Raw genomic sequence first — 25,075 nt, forward strand, 5'->3', positions numbered from 1 at the left:
CTACTCCCTCTCCTGCTAATACTACTACTAGTCCCTCTACTGCTAACACTGAAAATACTACTACTACTCCCTCAACTGCTAATACAACTACTACTCCCTCTACTGCTAATACTACTACTACCCCCTCTTCTGCTAATACTGCTAACACTAGTACTACTCCCACAACTGCTAATACTACTACTACTCCCTCAACTACTAATACTGTAAATATTACTACTACTCCCTCAATTGCTAATACTGAACATATTACTACTACTCCCTCTACTGCTAATACTACCACTATTCCCTCTACTGCTAATACTGAAAATACTACAACTACTCCCTCTACTCCTACTGCTAATACTACTCCCTCAACTGCTAATACTACTACTACTCATTCTACTGCTAATACTGAAAATACTACTACTACTCCCACATCTGCTAATACTACTACTACTCCCTCTACTGCTAATACTGAAAATATTACTACTACTCCCTCTACTGCTAATACTGGAAATATTACTACAACTCCCTCTACTGCTAAAACTACTACTAATCCCTCTTCTGCTAATACTGAAAATACTACTACTACTCCCACAACTGCTAATGCCACTACTACTCCCTCAACTACTGATACTGTAAATATTACTCTTACTCCCTCAACTGCTAATACTGAAAATATTACTACTACTCCCTCTTTTGCTAATACTACTACGACTCCCTCAACTGCTAATACTACTACTACTCATTCTACTGCTAATACTGAAAATACTACTACTACTCCCACATCTGCTAATACTACTACTACTCCCTCTACTGCTAATACTGAAAATATTACTACTACTCCCTCTACTGCTAATACTGGAAATATTACTACAACTCCCTCTACTGCTAAAACTACTACTAATCCCTCTTCTGCTAATACTGAAAATACTACTACTACTCCCACAACTGCTAATGCCACTACTACTCCCTCAACTACTGATACTGTAAATATTACTCTTACTCCCTCAACTGCTAATACTGAAAATATTACTACTACTCCCTCTACTCCTACTGCTAATACTACTCCCTCAACTGCTAATACTACTACTACTCATTCTACTGCTAATACTGGACATATTACTACTACTCCCTCTACTCCTACTGCTAATACTACTCCCTCTCCTGCTAATACTACTACTAGTCCCTCTACTGCTAACACTGAAAATACTACTACTACTCCCTCAACTGCTAATACAACTACTACTCCCTCTACTGCTAATACTACTACTACCCCCTCTTCTGCTAATACTGCTAACACTAGTACTACTCCCACAACTGCTAATACTACTACTACTCCCTCAACTACTAATACTGTAAATATTACTACTACTCCCTCAATTGCTAATACTGAACATATTACTACTACTCCCTCTACTGCTAATACTACCACTATTCCCTCTACTGCTAATACTGAAAATACTACAACTACTCCCTCTACTCCTACTGCTAATACTACTCCCTCAACTGCTAATACTACTACTACTCATTCTACTGCTAATACTGAAAATACTACTACTACTCCCACATCTGCTAATACTACTACTACTCCCTCTACTGCTAATACTGAAAATATTACTACTACTCCCTCTACTGCTAATACTGGAAATATTACTACAACTCCCTCTACTGCTAAAACTACTACTAATCCCTCTTCTGCTAATACTGAAAATACTACTACTACTCCCACAACTGCTAATGCCACTACTACTCCCTCAACTACTGATACTGTAAATATTACTCTTACTCCCTCAACTGCTAATACTGAAAATATTACTACTACTCCCTCTTTTGCTAATACTACTACGACTCCCTCTATCGCTAATACTGCTAATACTAGTATTACTCCCACAACTGCTAATACTAAAACTACTCCCTCAGCTACTAATAATGTAAATATTACTAATACTCCCTCTACTGCTAATACTGAACATATTACTACTACTCCCTCAACTACTAATACTGTAAATATTACTACTACTCCCTCAACTGCTAATACTGAAAATATTACTACTACTCCCTCTACTCCTACTGCTAATACTACTCCCTCAACTTCTAATACTACTACTACTCATTCTACTGCTAACACTGAAAATACTACTACTACTCCAACAACTGCTAATGATACTACTACTCCCTCAACTACTAATACTGTAAATATTACTATTACTCCCTTAACTGCTAATACTGAAAATATATCTACTACTCCCTCAACTGCTAATACAACTACTACTCCCTCTACTGCTAATACTACTACTACTCATTATACTGCTAATACTGAAAATACTACTACAACTCCCACAACTGCTAATACTACTACTACTCCCTCTACTGCTAATACTGAAAATATTACTACAACTCCCTCTACTGCTAAAACTACTACTAATCCCTCTACTGCTAATACTGAACATATTACTACTACTCCCACACCTGCTAATGCCACTACTACTCCCTCAACTACTGATACTGTAAATATTACTCTTACTCCCTCAACTGCTAATACTGAAAATATTACTACTACTCCCTCTATTGCTAATACTGAACATATTACTACTACTCCCTCAACTACTAATACTGTAAATATTACTACTACTCCATCAACTGCTAATACTGAAAATATTACTACTACTCCTACTGCTAATACTACTCCCTCAACTGCTAATACTACTACTCATTCTACTGCTAATACTGAAAATACTACTACTACTCCCACAACTGCTAATAATACTACTACTCCCTCTACTGCTAATACTGAAAATATTACTACTACTCCCTCTATTGCTAAAACTACTACTAATCCCTCTACTGCTAATACTGAAAATACTACTACTACTCCCACAACTGCTAATGCTACTAGTACTCCCTCAACTACTAATACTGTAAATATTACTACTACTCCCTCTATTGCTAATACTGAAAATATATCCACTACTCCCTCTACTGCTTATACTACCACTATTCTCTCTACTGCTAATACTGAAAATATTACTACAACTCCCTCTACTGCTAATACAACTACTACTCCCTCTACTACTAATACTGTAAATATTACTACTACTCCCTCAACTGCTAATACTGAACATATTATTACTACTCCCTCTACTGCTAATACTGCTACAACTCCCACAACTGCTAATACTGAACATATTACTACTACTCCCACAACTGCTAATACTGAACATATTACTAGTACTCCCTCTATTGCTAATACTACTACTACTCCCTCTATTGCTAATACTGCTAATATTACTACTACTCCCTCTACTGCTAATACTGGAAATATTACTACAACTCCCTCTACTGCTAATACTACTACTACTACCTCATCTACTAATACTGTAAATACTTCTACTACTTCATCAACTGCTAATACTGAAAATATTACAACTACTCCCTCTACTGCTAATACTACTACTACTCATTCTACTGCTAATACTGAAAATACTACTACTACTCCCACATCTGCTAATACTACTACTACTCCCTCTACTGCTAATACTGAAAATATTACTACTACTCCCTCTACTGCTAATACTGGAAATATTACTACAACTCCCTCTACTGCTAAAACTACTACTAATCCCTCTTCTGCTAATACTGAAAATACTACTACTACTCCCACAACTGCTAATGCCACTAATACTCCCTCAACTACTGATACTGTAAATATTACTCTTACTCCCTCAACTGCTAATACTGAAAATATTACTACTACTCCCTCTATTGCTAATACTACTACGACTCCCTCTATCGCTAATACTGCTAATACTAGTAATACTCCCACAACTGCTAATACTAAAACTACTCCCTCAGCTACTAATAATGTAAATATTACTACTACTCCCTCTACTGCTAATACTGAACATATTACTACTACTCCCTCAACTACTAATACTGTAAATATTACTACTACTCCCTCAACTGCTAATACTGAAAATATTACTACTACTCCCTCTACTCCTACTGCTAATACTACTCCCTCAACTTCTAATACGACTACTACTCATTCTACTGCTAATACTGAAAATACTACTACTACTCCCATAACTGCTAATACTACGACTACTCCCTCTACTGCTAATACTGGAAATATTACTACTACTCCCTCTACTCCTACTGCCAATACTACTCCCTCTCCTGCTAATACTACTACTAGTCCCTCTACTGCTAACACTGAAAATACTACTACTACTCCAACAACTGCTAATGATACTACTACTCCCTCAACTACTAATACTGTAAATATTACTATTACTCCCTTAACTGCTAATACTGAAAATATATCTACTACTCCCTCAACTGCTAATACAACTACTACTCCCTCTACTGCTAATACTACTACTACCCCCTCTTCTGCTAATACTGCTAATACTAGTATTACTCTCACAACTGCTAATACTACTACTACTCCCTCAACTACTAATACTGTAAATATTACTACTACTCCCTCAATTGCTAATACTGAAAACATTACTACTACTCCCTCTATTGGTAATACTACCACTATTCCCTCTACTGCTAATACTGAAAATATTACTACTACTCCCTCTACTCCTACTGCTAATACTACTCCCTCAACTGCTAATACTACTACTTCTCATTATACTACTAATACTGAAAATACTACTACAACTCCCACAACTGCTAATACTACTACTACTCCCTCTACTGCTAATACTGAAAATATTACTACAACTCCCTCTACTGCTAATACAACTACTACTCCCTCTACTACTAATACTGTAAATATTACTACTACTCCCTCAACTGCTAATACTGAACATATTATTACTACTCCCTCTACTGCTAATACTGCCACAACTCCCACAACTGCTAATACTGAACATATTACTACTACTCCCACAACTGCTAATACTGAACATATTACTAGTACTCCCTCTATTGCTAATACTACTACTACTCCCTCTATTGCTAATACTGCTAATATTACTACTACTCCCTCTACTGCTAATACTGGAAATATTACTTCAACTCCCTCTACTGCTAATACTACTACTACTCCCTCATCTACTAATACTGTAAATACTTCTACTACTTCATCAACTGCTAATACTGAAAATATTACAACTACTCCCTCTACTGCTAATACTACTACTACTCCCACAACTGCTAATACTGAACATATTACTACTACTCCCACAACTGCTAATACTACTACTACTCCCTCTACTGCTAATACTGGAAATATTACTACTACTCCCTCTACTCCTACTGCTAATACTACTCCCTCTCCTGCTAATACTACTACTAGTCCCTCTACTGCTAACACTGAAAATACTATTACTACTCCAACAACTGCTAATGATACTGCTACTCCCTCAACTACTAATACTGTAAATATTACTATTACTCCCTTAACTGCTAATACTGAAAATATATCTACTACTCCCTCAACTGCTAATACAACTACTACTCCCTCTACTGCTAATACTACTACTACCCCCTCTTCTGCTAATACTGCTAATACTAGTACTACTCCCACAACTGCTAATACTACTACTATTCCCTCAACTACTAATACTGTAAATATTACTACTACTCCCTCAATTGCTAATACTGAAAATATTACTACTACTCCCTCAACTGCTAATATTACTACTACTCCCACAACTGCCAATACTGAACATATTACTACTACTCCCTCTACTGCTAATACTACCACTATTCCCTCTACTGCTAATACTGAAAATATTACTACTACTCCCTCTACTCCTACTGCCAATACTACTCCCTCAACTGCTAATACTACTACTACTCATTCTACTGCTAATACTGAAAATACTACTACTACTCCCACAACTGCTAATACTACTACTACTCCCTCTACTGCTAATACTGAAAATATTACTACAACTCCCTCTACTGCTAAAACTACTACTAATCCATCTACTGCTAATACTGAAAATACTACTACTACTCCCTCAACTACTGATACTGTAAATATTACTCTTACTCCCTCAACTGCTAAAACTGAAAATATTACTACTACTCCCTCTATTGCTAATACTACTACTACTCCCTCTATTGGTAATACTGCTAATACTAGTACTACTCCCACAACTGCTAATACTAATACTCCTCCCTCAACTAGTAATACTGTAAATATTACTACTACTCCCACAACTGCTAATACTGAAAATATTACTACTACTCCCACAACTGCTAATACTACTACTACTCCCTCAACTACTAATACTGTAAATATTACTACTACTTCATCAACTGCTAATACTGAAAATATTACAACTACTCCCTCTACTGCTAATACTACTACTGTTCCCACAACTGCTAATACTGAACATATTACTACTACTCCCACAACTGCTAATACTACTACTACTCCCTCTACTGCTAATACTGAAAATATTACTACAACTCCCTCTACTGCTAAAACTACTACTAATCCATCTACTGCTGATACTGAAAATACTGCTACTACTCCCACAACTGCTAATGCCACTACTACTCCCTCAACTACTGATACTGTAAATATTACTCTTACTCCCTCAACTGCTAAAACTGAAAATATTACTACTACTCCCTCTATTGCTAATACTACTGCTACTCCCTCTATTGGTAATACTGCTAATACTAGTACTACTCCCACAACTGCTAATACTAATACTCCTCCCTCAACTAGTAATACTGTAAATATTACTACTACTCCCACAACTGCTAATACTGAAAATATTACTACTACTCCCACAACTGCTAATACTACTACTACTCCCTCAACTACTAATACTGTAAATATTACTACTACTTCATCAACTGCTAATACTGAAAATATTACAACTACTCCCTCTACTGCTAATACTACTACTGTTCCCACAACTGCTAATACTGAACATATTACTACTACTCCCACAACTGCTAATACTGAACATATTACTACTACTCCCTCTACTGCTAATACTGAAAATATTACTACTACTCCCTCTATTGGTAATACTGCTAATACTAGTACTACTCCCACAACTGCTAATATTACTACTACTCCCACAACTGCTAATACTACTAATACTCCCTCAGCTACTAATACTGTAAATATTACTACTATTCCCTCTACTGCTAATACTGCTACTACTGCCACAACTGCTAATACTGAACATAGTACTACTATTCCCTCTACTGCTAATACTGCTACTACTGCCACAACTGCTAATACTGAACATAGTACTACTATTCCCTCTACTGCTAATACTGCTACTACTGCCACAACTGCTAATACTGAACATATTACTACTACTCCCACAACTGCTAATACTGAACATATTACTACTACTCCCTCTATTGCTAATACTACTACTACTCCCTCTATTGCTAATACTGCTAATACTAGTACTACTCCCACAACAGCTAATATTACTACTACTCCCTCAACTGCTAATACTGAACATATTACTACTACTCCCTCTATTGCTAATATTACTACTACTCCCTCTATTGCTAATACTGCTAATACTAGTACTACTCCCACAACTGCTAATATTGAACATATTACTACTACAACTGCTAATATTACTACTACTCCCTCTACTGCTAATACTGAAAATATTACTACTACTCCCTCTACTCCTACTGCTAATACTACTCCCTCTACTGCTACTACTACTACTACTACTCGTTCTACTGCTAATACTGAAAATACTACTACTACTCCCACAACTGCTAATACTGAAAATATTACTACTACTCCCACAACTGCTAATACTACTACTACTCCGACAACGTCTAATACTGAAAATATTACTACTACTCCCTCTACTGCTAATACTACTACTACTCCCTCTACTACTAATACTGTAAATATTACTACTACTCCCTCAACTGCTAATACTGAAAATATTACTACTACTCCCTCAACTGCTAATACTGCTACTACTCCCACAACTGCTAATATTGAACATATTACTACTACTCCCACAACTGCTAATACTGAACATATTACTACTACTCCCTCTATTGCTAATACTACTACTACTCCGACAACGTCTAATACTGAAAATATTACTACTACTCCCTCTACTGCTAATACTACTACTACTCCCTCTACTACTAATACTGTAAATATTACTACTACTCCCTCAACTGCTAATACTGAAAATATTACTACTACTCCCTCAACTGCTAATATTACTACTACTCCCACAACTGCTAATACTGAACATATTACTACTACTCCCACAACTGCTAATACTACTACTACTCCGACAACGTCTAATACTGAAAATATTACTACTACTCCCTCTACTGCTAATACTACTACTACTCCCTCTACTACTAATACTGTAAATATTACTACTACTCCCTCAACTGCTAATACTGAAAATATTACTACTACTCCCTCAACTGCTAATACTGCTACTACTCCCACAACTGCTAATATTGAACATATTACTACTACTCCCACAACTGCTAATACTGAAAATATTACTACTACTCCCTCTACTCCTACTGCTAATACTACTCCCTCTACTGCTACTACTACTACTACTACTCGTTCTACTGCTAATACTGAAAATACTACTACTACTCCCTCTACTGCTAATACAACTACTACTCCCACAACTGCTAATACTGAAAATATTACTACAACTCCCTCTACTGCTAATACAACTACTACTCCGACAACTTCTAATACTGAAAATATTACTACTACTCCCTTTACTGCTAATACTACTACTACTCCCTCTACTACTAATACTGTGAATATTACTACTACTCCCTCAACTGCTAATACTGAACATATTACTACTATTCCCTCTACTGCTAATACTGCTACTACTGCCACAACTGCTAATACTGAACATAGTACTACTATTCCCTCTACTGCTAATACTGCTACTACTGCCACAACTGCTAATACTGAACATATTACTACTACTCCCACAACTGCTAATACTGAAAATATTACTACTACTCCCTCTACTGCTAATACTGGAAATATTACTACAACTCCCTCTACTGCTAATACAACTACTACTCCGACAACTTCTAATACTGAAAATATTACTACTACTCCCTCTACTGCTAATACTACTACTACTCCCTCTACTACTAATACTGTAAATATTACTACTACTCCCTCAACTGCTAATACTGAACATATTACTACTATTCCCTCTACTGCTAATACTGCTACTACTGCCACAACTGCTAATACTGAACATATTACTACTACTCCCACAACTGCTAATACTGAAAATATGTCTACTACTCCCTCTACTGCTAATACTACTACTACTCCCTCTACTACTAATACTGTAAATATTACTACTACTCCCTCAACTGCTAATACTGAAAATATTACTACTACTCCCTCAACTGCTAATACTGCTACTACTCCCACAACTGCTAATATTGAACATATTACTACTACTCCCACAACTGCTAATACTGAACATATTACTACTACTCCCTCTATTGCTAATACTACTACTACTCCCTCTATTGCTAATACTGCTAATACTAGTACTACTCCCACAACAGCTAATATTACTACTACTCCCTCAACTGCTAATACTGAACATATTACTACTACTCCCTCTATTGCTAATATTACTACTACTCCCTCTATTGCTAATACTGCTAATACTAGTACTACTCCCACAACTGCTAATATTGAACATATTACTACTACAACTGCTAATATTACTACTACTCCCTCTACTGCTAATACTGAAAATATTACTACTACTCCCTCTACTCCTACTGCTAATACTACTCCCTCTACTGCTACTACTACTACTACTACTCGTTCTACTGCTAATACTGAAAATACTACTACTACTCCCACAACTGCTAATACTGAAAATATTACTACTACTCCCACAACTGCTAATACTACTACTACTCCCTCAACTACTAATACTGTAAATATTACTACTACTTCATCAACTGCTAATACTGAAAATATTACAACTACTCCCTCTACTGCTAATATTACTACTACTCCCACAACTGCTAATACTGAACATATTACTACTACTCCCTCTACTGCTAATACTGAAAATATTACTACTACTCGCTCTATTGCTAATACTACTACTACTCCCTCTATTGGTAATACTGCTAATACTAGTACTACTCCCACAACTGCTAATACTACTACTACTCCCTCAACTACTAATACTGTAAATATTACTACTACTCCCTCAATTGCTAATACTGAAAATATTACTACTACTCCCTCAACTGCTAATATTACTACTACTCCCACAACTGCCAATACTGAACATATTACTACTACTCCCTCCACTGCTAATACTGAAAATACTAATAATACTGAAGCTGCTCCCACAACTAGTACTATGACTCCTGCCTCCACAACTAATACTATGAGTACTAGCTCCAGTACTGCGTCCTCTGCTGCTCCCACCACTACTACTATGAGTACTATTTACAGTACTGCATCCTCTGCTGCTCCTACAACTACTACTTTGAGTACTAGCTCCAGTACTTCGTCCTCTGCTACTCCTTCAACTACTACTATGAATACTAGCTCCAGTACTGCGTCCTCTGCTGCTCCCACACGTCCTCCTCCTGTGGAGTGTCTTAACGGAGGGCTGCTATTGGACGGAGTTTGTCTCTGTGCTGATGACTGGAGCGGAGACACGTGCTCTGAAGGTGCGATGGTTAAAACAGCAGGAAACAAACCTTTAACTGAATATTCACTCTTATTTTACTGCATTTTTCATAACTGTGGATTTAAACTGATCACATCAGCTCTTTCAAATGTTTCCTCTTAGAAAATTTCTGCAAAGCCGAGAAACTAAATGAACTCAATTTTCCTCGCACACCTGTCGGCTGGTTCTCGTACTCTGAGGAACTCTGTCTGGAAGGATCCGGTGGTGAGTTTTTAGAAATATATAATAGTAGTATAGTATATTTATATCATAACACAATGGTGAGTTTTTCCATCCAGCTGGTAAACCTAGAGCTGCCACCAGATGTTCCAACAACAACGGATCACTGGGTTTCCAACGTCCTCAGTTTCTCCAGTGCAGCCTGACGCTCAGCGACATTCTGCAAAATGTAAGAAACTGTTTTTACAGTTGAAACCTTTTTAAAACAATCACACGATGGAACGTCCCATGTTCATTTTCATACCAGCTGCAGTTTGATGATAACTGTCGCTGTGTTAACGTCCAGCCCATAAAGATGATCAATGAAGATTAATATCCACTTTGAGGAGCCGTCATGTCGTCCATCTTTATTTACAGTCCACAATTTGTCCCTCAGATCACCACTGTGGAAGATTATGACATGTTGGCGACCAGCGCTCAAATTCTGACGTCCAATCCTGAAGAGCTGACGGCTGAAAACGTGACGACAGCCGCTGAGATCACCAACATGCTGCTGCTGTCTCCAAACATCACAGAGGTATCAACCACCGCTTCAAACTAAGAACACAGGGTTTGATCTGCGTTTCAAACATCCACAGCTTCTGGATCTGTTCTACCTGTGTTACTGTTTGTGTTGCAGAGTGCCAGGACAGCAGCAGTAGCCACAGTCAGTCAGCTGCTCAACGCCAGGGTCCTGGACGACACCGAGGAAAACACCGCCACTCTGAAGTCAACAAACTTTTCTTTACAAAGATTTATCTCAGAAAACTCTGAATATAGTTAAATATATGCATGCATATGTCCGAGGGTTTATTTGTTGCTTTCTCTTTCTCAGTGTAGAAACTGGTTTGTCTTTGAGTTGAGCTCCAGTATTTTACTCTCGTGTTTTTCTTGTGCAGCCTGACGCAAACTCTGGATGAGCTGCATCTGAAACTCAGATCTGACCCGAGCACGTTCGAGTCTCAGGTGGTTCAACCGAACCTGGTGGTGCAGTCGGCTCAAGTCAGTGCTGCCGACACTCGGGGAGTCCAGTTCACGTCGCTCAAAGGTTAGTGACCAGCTGAAGCTGCGTTTCCTCTGGGTTCAGCCGGAGAAATGTATTCTAATCCAGTCCACCAGTAACATTAACAATGTTAACGCTAAATGAACCGAGCAACACAACAACACATGGAAATTCAGATTCAGGAGAGACGAGTTACAAACTGTATTTAAAACACCTGAAATTACTTGAAATCTGAAACTGATTCTACGAGCCAATCAGGCATCTTCAGCATCTTTAAGCCCCACCCCAAAGCTTCCTGTGCGTTTGTTAAATTATCACTAAATCTGTCATCTTGTTTCAGGAACATCTGGCAGTTTTGTATCTGACCGGATTCAGCTGAACACCAACACGTCGACTGTTGTGGTGGAAAACGGGTTCGTAGCCGACGCCCTGATCCACGTACAGTTCGCTCCAGGTGAGTCTTCTGCTCTGGAGACATTTATAAAGTCATAAGATCAACAGACTCAACGACAGCAGAACTTTCTGCCTTGTGTTATTTGTAACATGTGATTTTGTCCCTGAAGAAGCTGCAGACAGAAATCCGGAGCAGTCCCGCGTCTCCCTGGGTTTCGTCCTCTACCAGAACAACCGGTTCTTCAGGTCGTCGCTCTACAAGGCGCGTCACTCTACCGTCAGGGTCCTGTCGGCCAGCGTCAGGGGGCAGAATCACAGAGTGGTGCCGCAGCGTGTGGAGATGATGTTCAGACCAACGGTAAGAGAAACATTTTCCTTATGTTTATACCATTGATGGGGATTCAAGAGCTTCTTGAAGATAAAGAGCGACGCCCCTTCTGCTTGTTCAACCATCCCCCAATCACACAGCAGAACAGTCTGCACTGTGATTGGCTCGTGAGCAGGGACGGAGAAGCCAGGCGATGTTCTTCAGAGGAACTAAAAATGGAGAAGGAGCAGTAGTAGCAACTTCTGAATTCCGAACCAGAAGTTAATCTATACTCTGATTTCTCCGGTTTCTGGAGATAAACTCTCTAATCTCAGAATCTCTCCCTTTTATGACAGGTCAGATCAAAACTGAGTGTGAAGTCACTGATTGTTCCTGTGACACGATTTATGGTTATTTATGGCGTCTTTAATCAGATGTTGACAGGAGCCACTGCACAATTAGATTCTAGAGTGAAAGTAAAATCATAAGAACTCCTGGTGCAGCCATGTTGGATCCATAACAGACAAAACTGTTTGACTTGTTATGTACAAGATTTCTGGAGGTTCTGTCTGTGAGAACTAACGTCTGAGTCAGTGTCTCTGGACATGTTCTGGATCTTCTCCTGCAGCCTCCTGGTAAAATGTATTTAACATGTCAGAGTGAGTCCATGTGAGGAACCAGCAGGACAATGTGTGGAAGCTTCCCAGTGAGCGAGTGGACGTGTTGATGAGGTTTCTAACACGTGACGGACGTGAAGCTGGAGGAACACAAACATCTCAGGATGAAGAAGAGGAGCCGGACACGTAGAAGATGAAGACGTCAACTTGTATAGACGAGGAGATTCCAGATCTTCTGGTGATGAGGGCCGACTCCGGTGTGGATGAGATGTAAACAACAACACTGATCTTTCCACAGCAGAGTTTATACATCATGTCCCGCCCCTGCTGCTCTACAGGCTCCGCCCCTGCTGCTCTACAGGCTCCGCCCCTCGCCTGGTTGTTCCCACATGTTCATGTTGTTGTGAATGAGTCGGACCCGACAACCTGCTGCTGCAAAAAGAGTTTAGTGAATTGAAACGTGTTAATAAAGGAGATGACCCTGTGTCCTCTGTTTCAGTTGAGGAGCGGGACGGCTCTGTACGATTTCGCCTGCGTCTCGTGGAACTACACCCTGAACGACTGGAGCACCGCCGGCTGCTCCAAAGGAAACGCTTCAGATGGAGCCATGAGATGCATCTGTAACCACACCACCAGCTTCGCCGCCCTCCAAGTGAGCATCACGACTGTGCATGGACACGTTGACAGTCTCATCAAACTGAACTCCACTGTATTTGAATGATGATAATTTAACATGTTGAGATGATTCTGTTTCAGTTGATCATAGACGTTTTCGATTACGCTGAGGATCTGGGTTTGACTCCAATCCTTGGATATTCATTTGAAATCCTGGGTTTGGTTGTGACGATCATTTTTCTCATTCAAAACAAGTAAGGTCGATGTTCACACAGATTCATCAATGATTAAACGTGTTTATAAAGTAGAAGAATCATTGATGAATTGAATCATTCATCAAAGATTAAACTGTGATGATCCTGCTGCCGACACAACTGTCCAACTTATTTTCACTTTCACTTAAGTCAATGACCTGATTCTTCTTCTACCACTAACTTATAGTTTGTTTAGACAAAACAAAAAAGGTCAGAATATTCTAAGATGGAAATTGTAGATTAAACTTGTTCCTTTAAGAAACAAATGTTTTATACTTTTAAAGAATCATTTAACTTTGTTCTCAAACAACTTTCTTCTAAATTCGTATGACTTCATTCATGCACTGTTCTTTATTTTGAAAAGAGAGTCTCTTCAGAGCAACAAGCAGGTGAAGATCACCCTGCTGAGCCTCTGTGGCAGCCTGCTCGGCTTCATCATCACCTTCCTCACCGGAGCCATTCAGTCCGACAAAGCGGACGACGAGCCACCGGCCCTAAAAGAGCCCAACGTCATTCCACCCACCGACGAACACGTGGAACCTGAACGCATCTCGTGTACCACGGTGGCGTTTCTGCTTCACTTCACCCTGCTGGCGACGTTCATGTGGATCAGCTTGTACGGTCACCTGATGATGAAGCTGACGTTTAAAAGACAACTGCCTGAAGACTGGACTTACCTCAGCTTGGCTCTCGGATGGGGTACGACATTTAGGAGTAATTCACATTCTAGGAAAATAATTTCAACTGAGATTTGTACACAGAAGGTGATGTCATACGTTGACACGCTGCCGCACAGCTCAGGCAGCTACTGACAAACACTGAGCTTCAGACTCTTCAGTTCAGTCTGAAGCTAAACATCAGGTGTGAAAGGTTCCTCAGACCAGAAGAGGTTCTCGGGTCTGGATCAACCTGAACCAGGTTCTGTTGGTTTGCAGTAAAACACTTTTGTTGGATAGTTTGGACTTTTGGACCAATCACAGGAAGTAGAGACAGAATTAAACAGTAGAAGAAGAAGAAGAGAAAGCAGCTGCACCTTCAACTACGACGATAAAATGTTTGAACCACAAGGACGTTCATTAGAACTAGTGTGGAGTACTGTAGTACAAGCCAAAACTGTAGTACTGTGGAGTACTGTACAGTAATGCGTAGTACTGCAGAGTAATGTTTAGTACTGTAGAGTACTGTGGAGTACTGTAGAGTACTGTGTAGTACTGTAGAGTAATGTGGAGTACGGTAAAGTACTGTGGAGTACTGTAGAGTAATTTGTAGTACAGTAGAGTAATGTGTAGTACAGTAGAGTATTGTGGAGTAAGGTAGAGTAATATGTAGTACAGTAGAGTACTGTGGAGTACTGTAGAGTAATATGTAGTACAGTAGAGTACTATGGAGTAAGGTAGAGTACTGTGGAGTGCAGTAGAGTACTGTGGAGTACTGCAGAGTAATGTTTAGTACTGTAGAGTACTGTGTAAAACTGTAGAGTACTGTGGAGTACTGTAGAGTACTGTGGAGTACTGTGGTGTACTGAGGAGTACTGTGGAGTGCAGTAGAGTAATTTGTAGTACAGTAGAGTACTGAGGAGTACTGTGGAGTACTGTGGAGTACTGCTCCTGAAGGCGCTGATCCTGCTAGTGATACCAACATGTTACCATGGCAACCAGATGAAAATCTTCATTCAAGACTAAATATTTTATTTAAAGTTACAACAAAATGCTCTTAAAAATATTTGATTTGTGTTTTTATAAATGTTGAACTCTCTGTGTGGTCTCAGGACTCCCTGCCGTGGTGGGGGGGATCACAATGGCCATCACCTATACGACGGCCGATCCTCAGGGATACAGACAAGAGGAATTGTGGGTCCATCGTGATTATTTTCACTCATTTCTCTTTGAACATTATTAAAATCTCCAGTTGAACTTTCAGTGTTTCACACTTTCATTCATGATTTGTTTGAACCTGTAGTTGTTGGCTCGCAGCTCTGGACAAGAACAAACACTTTGACTTTGGGAAACCGATGTTCTGGGGAATGATCCTTCCAGGAACGTTGATCATCATCTACAATTTTGTCATTTTGATACGCATCTCTCTGGAGAGGGGCAGGAAACGTCCCGACCACACCAGGTAACACACAAGAACATATGTGTCATTAAACTGAACTGTGATTTATTTGGATTTGTGAAATGTCTAGAAAGATTTGTTGAAATTATCCCAAGATTCTACTTGATCTTCACAGTTCATGATTTTTGGACCAGATGGTGAAAACAGGTTGTAGAAGTTTTAGAGAATGATCGTTGACCGTCTGTCCTCCGGATCCTAAATAACTGCTGATCAGACTAACTTAAAACTTAATGGCTGCAGAGCGGAGGACCTGAGGATCTCCAGGGACAAATGAGATGATAGACATAAAATAACGTACAGGAGCAGGAGAAGTCTCTAGTTCAGAATGGCTCCAGCAGAGGAAGGAAATTGAGCATCATATAATCTATGTGAACAGAGAAACATAAGAACATTCATTTAACTCACCGAGGTTTTGTGATGTGCAGCTCCAGTTGTCCTCTGGCAGTGCTGGTGGGTTTCTGTTGTATCTTTGGATACGTCGTCCTCAACAGCACAGGACGCAACCACATGGTCTTCAGTGTTTTACTCTGCACCAGTGCGATCATAATGGTACGTCTGCTTCATCCTCAATAACAAACAGACAATGTTAGGTCTGAACGTTTCAACGCCTTTGACTTTCATCTTCCTGCTCTTTGTGTTTAGGGTTTTCTGTTTCTCCTCCTCTTCGTGGTCCCGACGCAGTCCTTCACATCCTCTATTAAAACTAGTTACAATTTGCAGAAGCCTGTGGAGACGACCACCAGCACAGAGAGCTACAGATCCGTCAACACACAACTGTAAGAGCTTTTCAAACAGTGGTGAAAGACCTGAGACCTGAAGGTCCTCGTCTGCTCAAAGACTCTGGACATGTGAACACTGGCATCAAACAAGGACGAAGATCCAGAGAGAACCTCAAACTCAACTTTTAATTGACTATAAATTGTCTTTACTGGTGTAAAATGGTCTAAAGGTCTCCAGTGATCACGGATGTTGAGGTTTTAAATAAATGAATTAAATGAATTGAATTACTGTTTTAATTGTTCTAACATTCAAACTGGTTGAGGTTGGTTTGAAGCAGCTGATGTTTGAGGAGTAAATAAAACTAGGGCTATTGGAAGCCTGTTGGTCGGTGGAGAGTTGAAGACCTAGCGCACGTCTCCGTGTTTCCTGTGTTTTTCACACTCAGCAGGATGAACGCTTCACTTCCTGCGTCCGTCACGCGATGTCGATCCTTGCCTGCTAATTGCTCATTACGGTCCACGCTATCAAATAGCACATCACACTGTGAACATTTTATGTAAATTAAATGAAAGTTGTAAAACAAAGCTAACTTCCTGTTGCCAGTAGGTGGCGCAATTATTATTATTACGTACAGACTAATATATCTGTTCAAGTATGGGCTCTGATGTAGTGTTAGCAATTTTGTGTCAATTTAATTTTCACACTGATCAGTAGGTGGCGCTATGACGCTGAACTAGTATTAAAGGGGCCATATTATGCCCATTTCACCACAGTTGATATGGTTCCTTGGGGTCTTAATGAAATGTCTGTAAAAACTTTTGGTCAAAAAACCACAAGGATCATTTAAAACAGCAGCTTTTTACCCTGTCTAAAACAGCCTTCCTCAGATTGACCTGTTTTGAGTGCCCCGCCCCCCCCCCCCCCTCTCACCACCCCGCCCCCCCCTCTCACCAACAACCCATCCCCCTTCTCACTGCCCCGCCCCAACACACACACACACACACAGACACACACAGACACACGCACACACATCTTAAATCTCCCCTTAGCATATTTAATGTTGTTAAAATCATTTTAAGTCACTGTCCTACACATATATTTCTGTATCCGTTTGTTGTGTTTTTTCATTGAAGCTACAATTTTCAAACTACTACACCTTCTGATAAAGATGTACATTATTTAAATACATGCATTAGATATGTGTGTATACACACATATCTACACTTAAAATATGCGCTGCTGTACTCTCAAGCCCGGATGAGAGACCAGCTAGCCGCTGAGAGCTAGTTCGATTTGACGGTTCTCGACTTCTCAGTCCGGTTGTTGTCACGCCTTCACTCCCGGAACCCCTCGCACAGACCCGGGTCTGTCCGGGTTCCCCTCCACGTGGACTGACGGTCCGTGTGCGGACATGAAGCCGAGCAGCGGAGGCTTAGCTCCGGGCTGCTTCATTCAGCTGCTAACAACATCGCTGTGCTGCGTTCAGGGTAACTCGGATATCCCGTCCTCCTGCAACATAGTGAACATGCAATGTGGCAGGTCCACCAGAAGTGAGCCGCAGACATGGGTCCAGCAGCCCGACATCACCTAACGAGCCTGAGTTGAGGAGGGGGCTTTGGCATGTGACTTACCCCGACCGCAGGCTCTGCTTCTCGGCCAGATCTCCGCCTCTCACCCCGCTCACCGGCTGGTTAGCGTCCCCCCTCGGCTAGCTTCCCAGCTAACACCCGCCGCCTCAAGCTGAGGAGGGTGCTGTGGCTCGTAACGTAACCCGGTCTCCTCCTCCACCAGATCTCTGCCTCCAGGGGGGGGGGGGGGGGGCTATGCCATGTAGACCGACTGTGACGTCAATTCTGGTCATATTCCCATTCAACACACTTTCTTACATAGAGGAACCACAACAAATCGCGGGAGTTGTTTTTTTACAGAGTTTTTGGGACGGTAGACATGCCAGATACCCACATTAACGTGTAGAAGCACTACAAAAGTGGATTTTTCATAATATGTCCACTTTAACAATATATCAAACATGTACAAATGTAGCATCGAGTACAGATTTTTGCTGATATATGCAGAGGAGTTAAGTAAAAAGTACCACTAGTTATTTAGGAAGGAATTGAACATTGGAGATAATGAAACAGCTCTTAATGTGGTGGATTGAATTGTCCTTCCTCAGAATGTAAATAAAGATGGACGACTCGTCAAATAGATGAGATCAGAACCAGGAGAAACCTCACTAATAAAATGTGAGATCTTCTGTTCCCTCTGGTTTTGTTCTAATTCATTTACATGTTTCTAATTTCCTCACTTAATATGTTTATTCTTTATTGAATCTAACAGATGTCTCATGTTACTCCAGAGTGTTTTCTTTGTAAATGTGATATTTACACTGAAGACTGTCAGAGAATCAGGATTCTACATCAGAGCAGGAAGGGGGGTGGAGTCTAACAGGTTTTCAATCATCAGGTAAAAAATGAATGGGTCATAAAAGTAAGTGGGGTGTGGTCACACGCAGTTCTGTCTGAGTGAAGCAGTGGATCGTTCAGGTGTGTGACACAGATAACTTCAACAGGACAAAGTCAACGTGATCTGAAGGTAAAGTCGCTCTGTGTTTAAATATAATATAAAGTGTGTTGGTGTTTAATGACCTGTCACGTGTTATCACCGTCAAACACCATGTTCCGATCTATTTTATCATTAAACAGCGGAAGCAGCGTCAAATAATGGAGCTCAGGAGTTATTATAAATATATACTATATACCTACAGACATGGAGGAGGAGGAGGAGGAGGAAGCGGGGAGCAGCCACCTCTGTCCCCGCTGTCTGACTCTCTAAACTCGGTCTGAAGGTTCATTCATTACACCTGAGACAGAGGAGGACCAACTTATACATCTATTATCCATCTGTCTATTATCTATCTGTCTGTGTATGTGAAGGTTATTTAAGTGTTTTATTCTAAATACACTTCCTGTTCTTCTGGTTACTCGAGTCAGAAGTGGAGGATGACTCCTCCCTTGTTTTTTACACTGATATTCTTACTTGTGGTTGGTTCATATTTATTTATCTTAATCCTTTTTAAATTTGATTTCAATTATCTAGTGTAGAGGTCTTCAACAGGGGAGTACCCCTCGGGGATCCGCGGGGGTACTGCAGGGGGGGGTCGCGAAATGTTTGGTTGATTAGACAATTTTTTATATTTTTTATAATTTTTGATTTATTTTCTAACCAACTTTTTTTCCACAAGTTTAAATGTCTTTAAATACACATTAACATGCATCCGACACATTGAGAGGCTGATTTAAACCTCTGCCTGACAACCTCCATCCGTCCAAGGCTAGATTAGTTGTGTGCTACCAATCATGGTCCGACATCTCACTGATGTGGGAGTATGTGTGGAATTCATAGATGGCTTGAGGATTCACTGTCTCTTCTACATGTATGTTTAAAATAAACACATGAATCTGTGAATTATTTTAATAGCTCAGTGTTGTATGCAAGAAGCATGTTTATAAATGGCAGTGGCAAGGCCACCCTGTACCGTGCACATGTTTAAATTAAAAACATGAATTTATGAACCCGTGTGATATTTGAATAGCTTAGTATTGAATGCACAATAACAGAGGAGCTATGTTTATATATGGCACTAGGCCCAGTTTAATATAAAACACAATTTTGAACAATATATATAGTAGGGGGTCCCTGCTCCATCTCTTCACCAGTTTGGGGGCCTTGGCCTGAAAAACGTTGAAGACCCCTGGTCTATTGCATTTGAAGTTATGTAAAACTCAAGATGTTCATAATTTAGGAATAAAAGGATGTTTTCAAGAGAGTATATTGATTTCCAGAGGCCGTAATAATAAAAGATTGTGTGTTCTCCAGGTGAAAATGTGTTTCCTTTCCGGCTGAAGTTGTGTAGTTGTGATCTCAGCAGGATGAGTGCGGACACAGGGGAGGTGACGCCCCCTCCTGACGTCACTCTGGGTGAAGAGCCCCAGAGTGACGTCCAGAGGTGAGAAGAAGATTTAATATCAATAATCAAATGTTGATGTTTACACTTCAGTGGCCTGTTATCAGAACAAACATCAGGTTCAGTTCATTTTCTCTAATCGTCCTCCTCCTCCTCAGCTCTGCCAAGCGCAAGCGTCTGAAGTCGGAGTCCATGGACCAACCTCCGTCATTCAGTGGACAGCAGAGTCCAGAGTAAGTGAACATCAGTCCTGATGTGAGCACACACAGAATCATTTCACATGAAGAAGGTGAAGTGAATCGTACTGATCAGTAAAGTGACTCCTCTAAACATCCTGAACTAAAAACACTAGAGAGAAAACAACTCAGTTGAGCAGTGAGAGGAAGAGGAGGAGATTCAGGAGGAGCTCTGATGATTGACTGACCTCCTGAATATTTCCCTGTGTGTCAAGGTGGATCAGCTTGATGAGCGTTTTCGGCTCCATGGTGATATTCATGTTGGTCTTGTTGATCAAGGTAAAGTGAAACATAGGCCGCCCCGACCCCACATCTCCTCCTTGTGTAACTGCCATGATGACATCAGGGCCACAGATCTGAGACTGGTCTGGTCTCCTCCCACCAAGACCTTGAAGAAGCCTTCAACTGTTTCTGAGTCCCTCCCTCTGCAGAATGCTCTTCACATGCTGTTTGATTGTCTGACCTTCCTTGACAGGAATAAAGTTTCCTTACAAGACTCTGATTCTCTGGTCTCTTTATTTCACAAGTCTCACCAGGTCAGATTTCCATCACTCTACTTAAGTTGTGTTCTATAGAACCTGATGTTTCCTCAGGGACCGGACTCATCTGATCCTGGACCAGAACCTGACTCTCAACCTGAGCCTGACGTCACAAGTGACCTCACTGCTAATCAGTGAGCTCTGGCTCCATTAAGAATGCAGCTGGTTGTTGTGAACCTCTGTCCAGACAAACTGCCTGAGACACTTCCTGGTGTTTGGCTCCATCTAGTGGATGATTTAATACAAACTGCAGCAGATGCTTGATGCGAGTGCACAGACGATACGAGACAAATAAAAGACATGTCCACCTTTTCAAAGATGCAGCACTCACCTGCTCCTCCTCCTCATCTTCATCACTGCTCCTCCTGCTCCTCCTGCTCCTCCTCCTCATCTTCATCACTCCTCCTCCTGCTGCTCATCCTCCTCATCTTCATCACTGCTTCTCCTGCTCCTCCGTCTCCTCATCTACATCACTGCTCCTCCTCATCATCATCTTCATCACTGCTCCGCCTCCTCTTCATCACTGCTCCTCCTCCTCCTCCTCATCACTGCTCCACCTGCTCCTCCTCATCATCATCTTCATCACTGCTCCGCCTCCTCTTCATCACTGCTCCTCCTCCTCCTCATCACTGCTCCACCTGCTCCTCCTCATCTTCATCACTGCTCCTCCTCCTCTTCTTCATCACTGCTCCACCTGCTCCTCCTCATCTTCATCACTGCTCCTCCTCTTCACCTGTCCGTCACAGAAACACGTCCCCAACGTCCTAATCACAGATGCTTCAGTTCCACCTTAACAGTAACAGTGGTGTACAAAGTGAAGTACTAGGAGATAGAATGTAAGTACTTGATTTCAAATATACTTCAAGCATTAAAGTACAAGTACCTGCAGAGTGAAGCTTGATCAGTGGGGGTCTCTGCAGCAGGAGGCGGGGCCTAGTGTCACCTGCCCGCTCTGATTGGATGAATGCACCAGATATGAAGAAGTTTTAGAATATATCAATCAATATTTAATTTTGCTGATTTATGCAGAGGAGATAAAGTAAAAAGTTCTTCAGAAAGGAATTTGTTAAACATAGAAGATAATGAAACAGCTCTTAATGTGGTGGATTGAATTGTCCTTCCTCAGAATGTAAATAAAGATGGACGACTCGTCAAATAGATGAGATCAGAACCAGGAGAAGCCTCACTAATAAAATGTGAGATCTTCTGTTCCCTCTGGTTTTGTTCTCATTCATAAACATGTTTCTAATTTCCTCACTTAATATGTTTATTCTTTATTGAATCTAACAGATGTCTCATGTTACTCCAGAGTGTTTTCTTTATAAATGTGATATTTACACTGAAGACTGTCAGCGAATCAGGATCAGAGCAGGAAGGGGGAGTGGTCATTCAGGTTCTCAATCATGTAAAAAATCAACAGATCCAAAAAAGTAAGTGGGGTGTGGTCACACTCAGTTCTGTCTGAGTGAAGCAGTGGATCGTTCAGTTGTGTGGCGGACATAACTCCAACAGGACCAAGTCAACGTGATCTGAAGGTAAAGTCGCTCTGTGTTTAAATATAATATAAAGTGTGTTGGTGTTTAATGACCTGTCACGTGTTATCACCGTCAAACACCACGTTCCGATCTATTTTATCATTAAACAGCGGAAGCAGCGTCAAATAATGGAGCTCAGGAGTTATTATAAATATATACTTATAAAAAAGGAGGAGGAGGGGAGCAGCCGCCTCTGTCTCCGCTGTCTGACTCTCTAAACTCGGTCTGAAGTTGACCGAACAACCGCTGAACATCTGAAGGTTCATTCATTACACCTGAGACAGAGGAGGACCAACTTATACATCTATACATCCCTTGTTTTTTACACTGATATTCTTCCTTCTGGTTGGTACATATTTATTTATCTCAATCCTTTTTAAATTGGATTTCATTTATCTATTGCATTTGAAGTTATGCAAAACTCAAGGTGTTAATGATTTTAGGAGTAAAAGGATGTTTTTAAGAGAGTATATTGATTCCCAGAGGCCGTTATAATAAAATATTGTGTGTTCTGTTCTTCAGGGGAACGTGTGTTTCCTGTCCAGTTGAAGTTGTGCACCTGTGATCAGGATGAGTGCGGACACAGAGGAGGTGACGCCCCCTCCTGATGACACAGAGGAGGTGACGCCCCCTCCTGACGTCACTCTGGGTGAAGAACCCCAGAACGAGGACCAGAGGTGAGAAGAAGAATTCATATCCCTCATCAAATGTTGATGTTTAAACTTCAGTTGCCTGTTATCAGGAGAAACATCAGGTTCATTTTCTCTAATCCTCCTCCTCCTCCTCTCAGCTCCTCCTCCTCCTGCTCCTGCTGCTCCTCCTGCTGCTGCTTTCCCACCCGCTGGAGGAACTCCTTCCCGTTTTTCAGGCGACGGAGTCCAGAGTAAGTGAACGTCAGTCCTGATGTGAGCACACACTGAATCATTTCACATGAAGGAGGCAAAGTGAATCATACTGATCAGTAAAGTGACTCCTCTAAACATCCTGAACTAAAAACACTAGAGAGAAAACAACTCAGTTGAGCAGTGAGAGGAAGAGGAGGAGATTCAGGAGGAGCTCTGATGTTTCACTGACCTCCTGAATATTTCCCTCTCAGCTCTTCTCGGTCTCTCGACACCTCGTCAGACGAGGACTCATCTCAGTGGGTCGGTGCATTAATGAGCATCGGATCCATGGACCAACCGACCTCCTCCAGGTAACAGAACCATGTGGATCCTGGTAGAGAGAGTAACATATAATGTAGTCAAGTAAAGCAGTAGTTTACAGGGTGAATGGAATATTAAATTAAATTAAATAATATGAATATATGTATAAATATAACATAGTCAAGTCAAAGTCAAATGAAGTAGCAGTTTACACGGTGAAGGACTGGGTAATATTAAATTAAATTAAATAATATGAATATAGGTATTACATAGGCAGATAAAAGTCCAAATGAAGCAGCAGTTTACAGGGTGAAGAAGTGGGGAATATTAAATAAAATGAATATATGTGGAGTAAGTGTATTTGTATGAGTGTGGGAGCAGAATATCCATGGTGACTGTTTAAGGGGGTCAATGTTGATTGTTCAGAAGCCTGATGGCCTGGGGGGGGGGGGGGGGGGGGGGGGGTAGAAGCTGTTTGTGAGTCTGGTAGTCCGTGCTCGGATGCTCCGGTAACGTCTGCCAGACGGCAGCAGGGTGAGAAGCCCACAGCCTGGATGGCTGTGGTCCTTGATGATCTTCAGTGCTTTTCTCAGACATCTTGTGTTGTAGATGAGTTGCACGGAAGGGAGATGGCAGCCGGTGATGCTCCTCTGTCTTCACCAGCCTCTGCAGGGCCTTGTGATCAGCAGCGGAGCAGCTACCAGGCAGTAGTGCAGCTTGAGAGGATGCTCTCAATGGTG

General features: G+C 40.9%; 2 protein-coding genes across 3 annotated transcripts in view; both read left to right on the forward strand.

The window, feature by feature from the left end:
- The window catches only part of LOC128430960 (tripartite motif-containing protein 14), a 41,882-nt gene that overhangs the window by 9,150 nt on the left and 7,657 nt on the right, over window positions 1–25,075 (forward strand). The window lies entirely within an intron of this gene.
- On the forward strand, window positions 10,356–17,183 carry LOC128430997 (adhesion G-protein coupled receptor G7-like). Its single transcript, XM_053417175.1, has 15 exons — window positions 10,356–10,671; window positions 10,794–10,895; window positions 10,970–11,079; window positions 11,287–11,427; window positions 11,530–11,618; window positions 11,789–11,937; window positions 12,233–12,346; window positions 12,459–12,643; window positions 13,709–13,861; window positions 13,966–14,078; window positions 14,443–14,777; window positions 15,847–15,928; window positions 16,038–16,196; window positions 16,619–16,742; window positions 16,836–17,183. The coding sequence occupies exons 1-15, from the start codon at window positions 10,356–10,358 to the stop codon at window positions 16,971–16,973; spliced, it is 2,310 nt and encodes a 769-aa protein (XP_053273150.1). The 3' UTR covers window positions 16,974–17,183.

The sequence above is a fragment of the Pleuronectes platessa genome, chromosome 24 (genome assembly GCF_947347685.1).
Source record: "Pleuronectes platessa chromosome 24, fPlePla1.1, whole genome shotgun sequence".
NCBI classification, from domain to species: Eukaryota; Metazoa; Chordata; class Actinopteri; order Pleuronectiformes; family Pleuronectidae; genus Pleuronectes; species Pleuronectes platessa.

What these genes read in the sequence shown, in the direction of transcription:
- LOC128430997 (XM_053417175.1), top strand. Translation starts at nt 10,356, where the DNA reads ATGACTCCTGCCTCCACAACTAATACTATGAGTACTAGCTCCAGTACT. An exon ending in CGGAGACACGTGCTCTGAAG is followed by an intron (nt 10,672 to 10,793) that starts GTGCGATGGTTA and finishes GTTTCCTCTTAG; the next exon opens with AAAATTTCTGCAAAGCCGAG. An exon ending in ATTTTTCTCATTCAAAACAA is followed by an intron (nt 14,079 to 14,442) that starts GTAAGGTCGATG and finishes TATTTTGAAAAG; the next exon opens with AGAGTCTCTTCAGAGCAACA.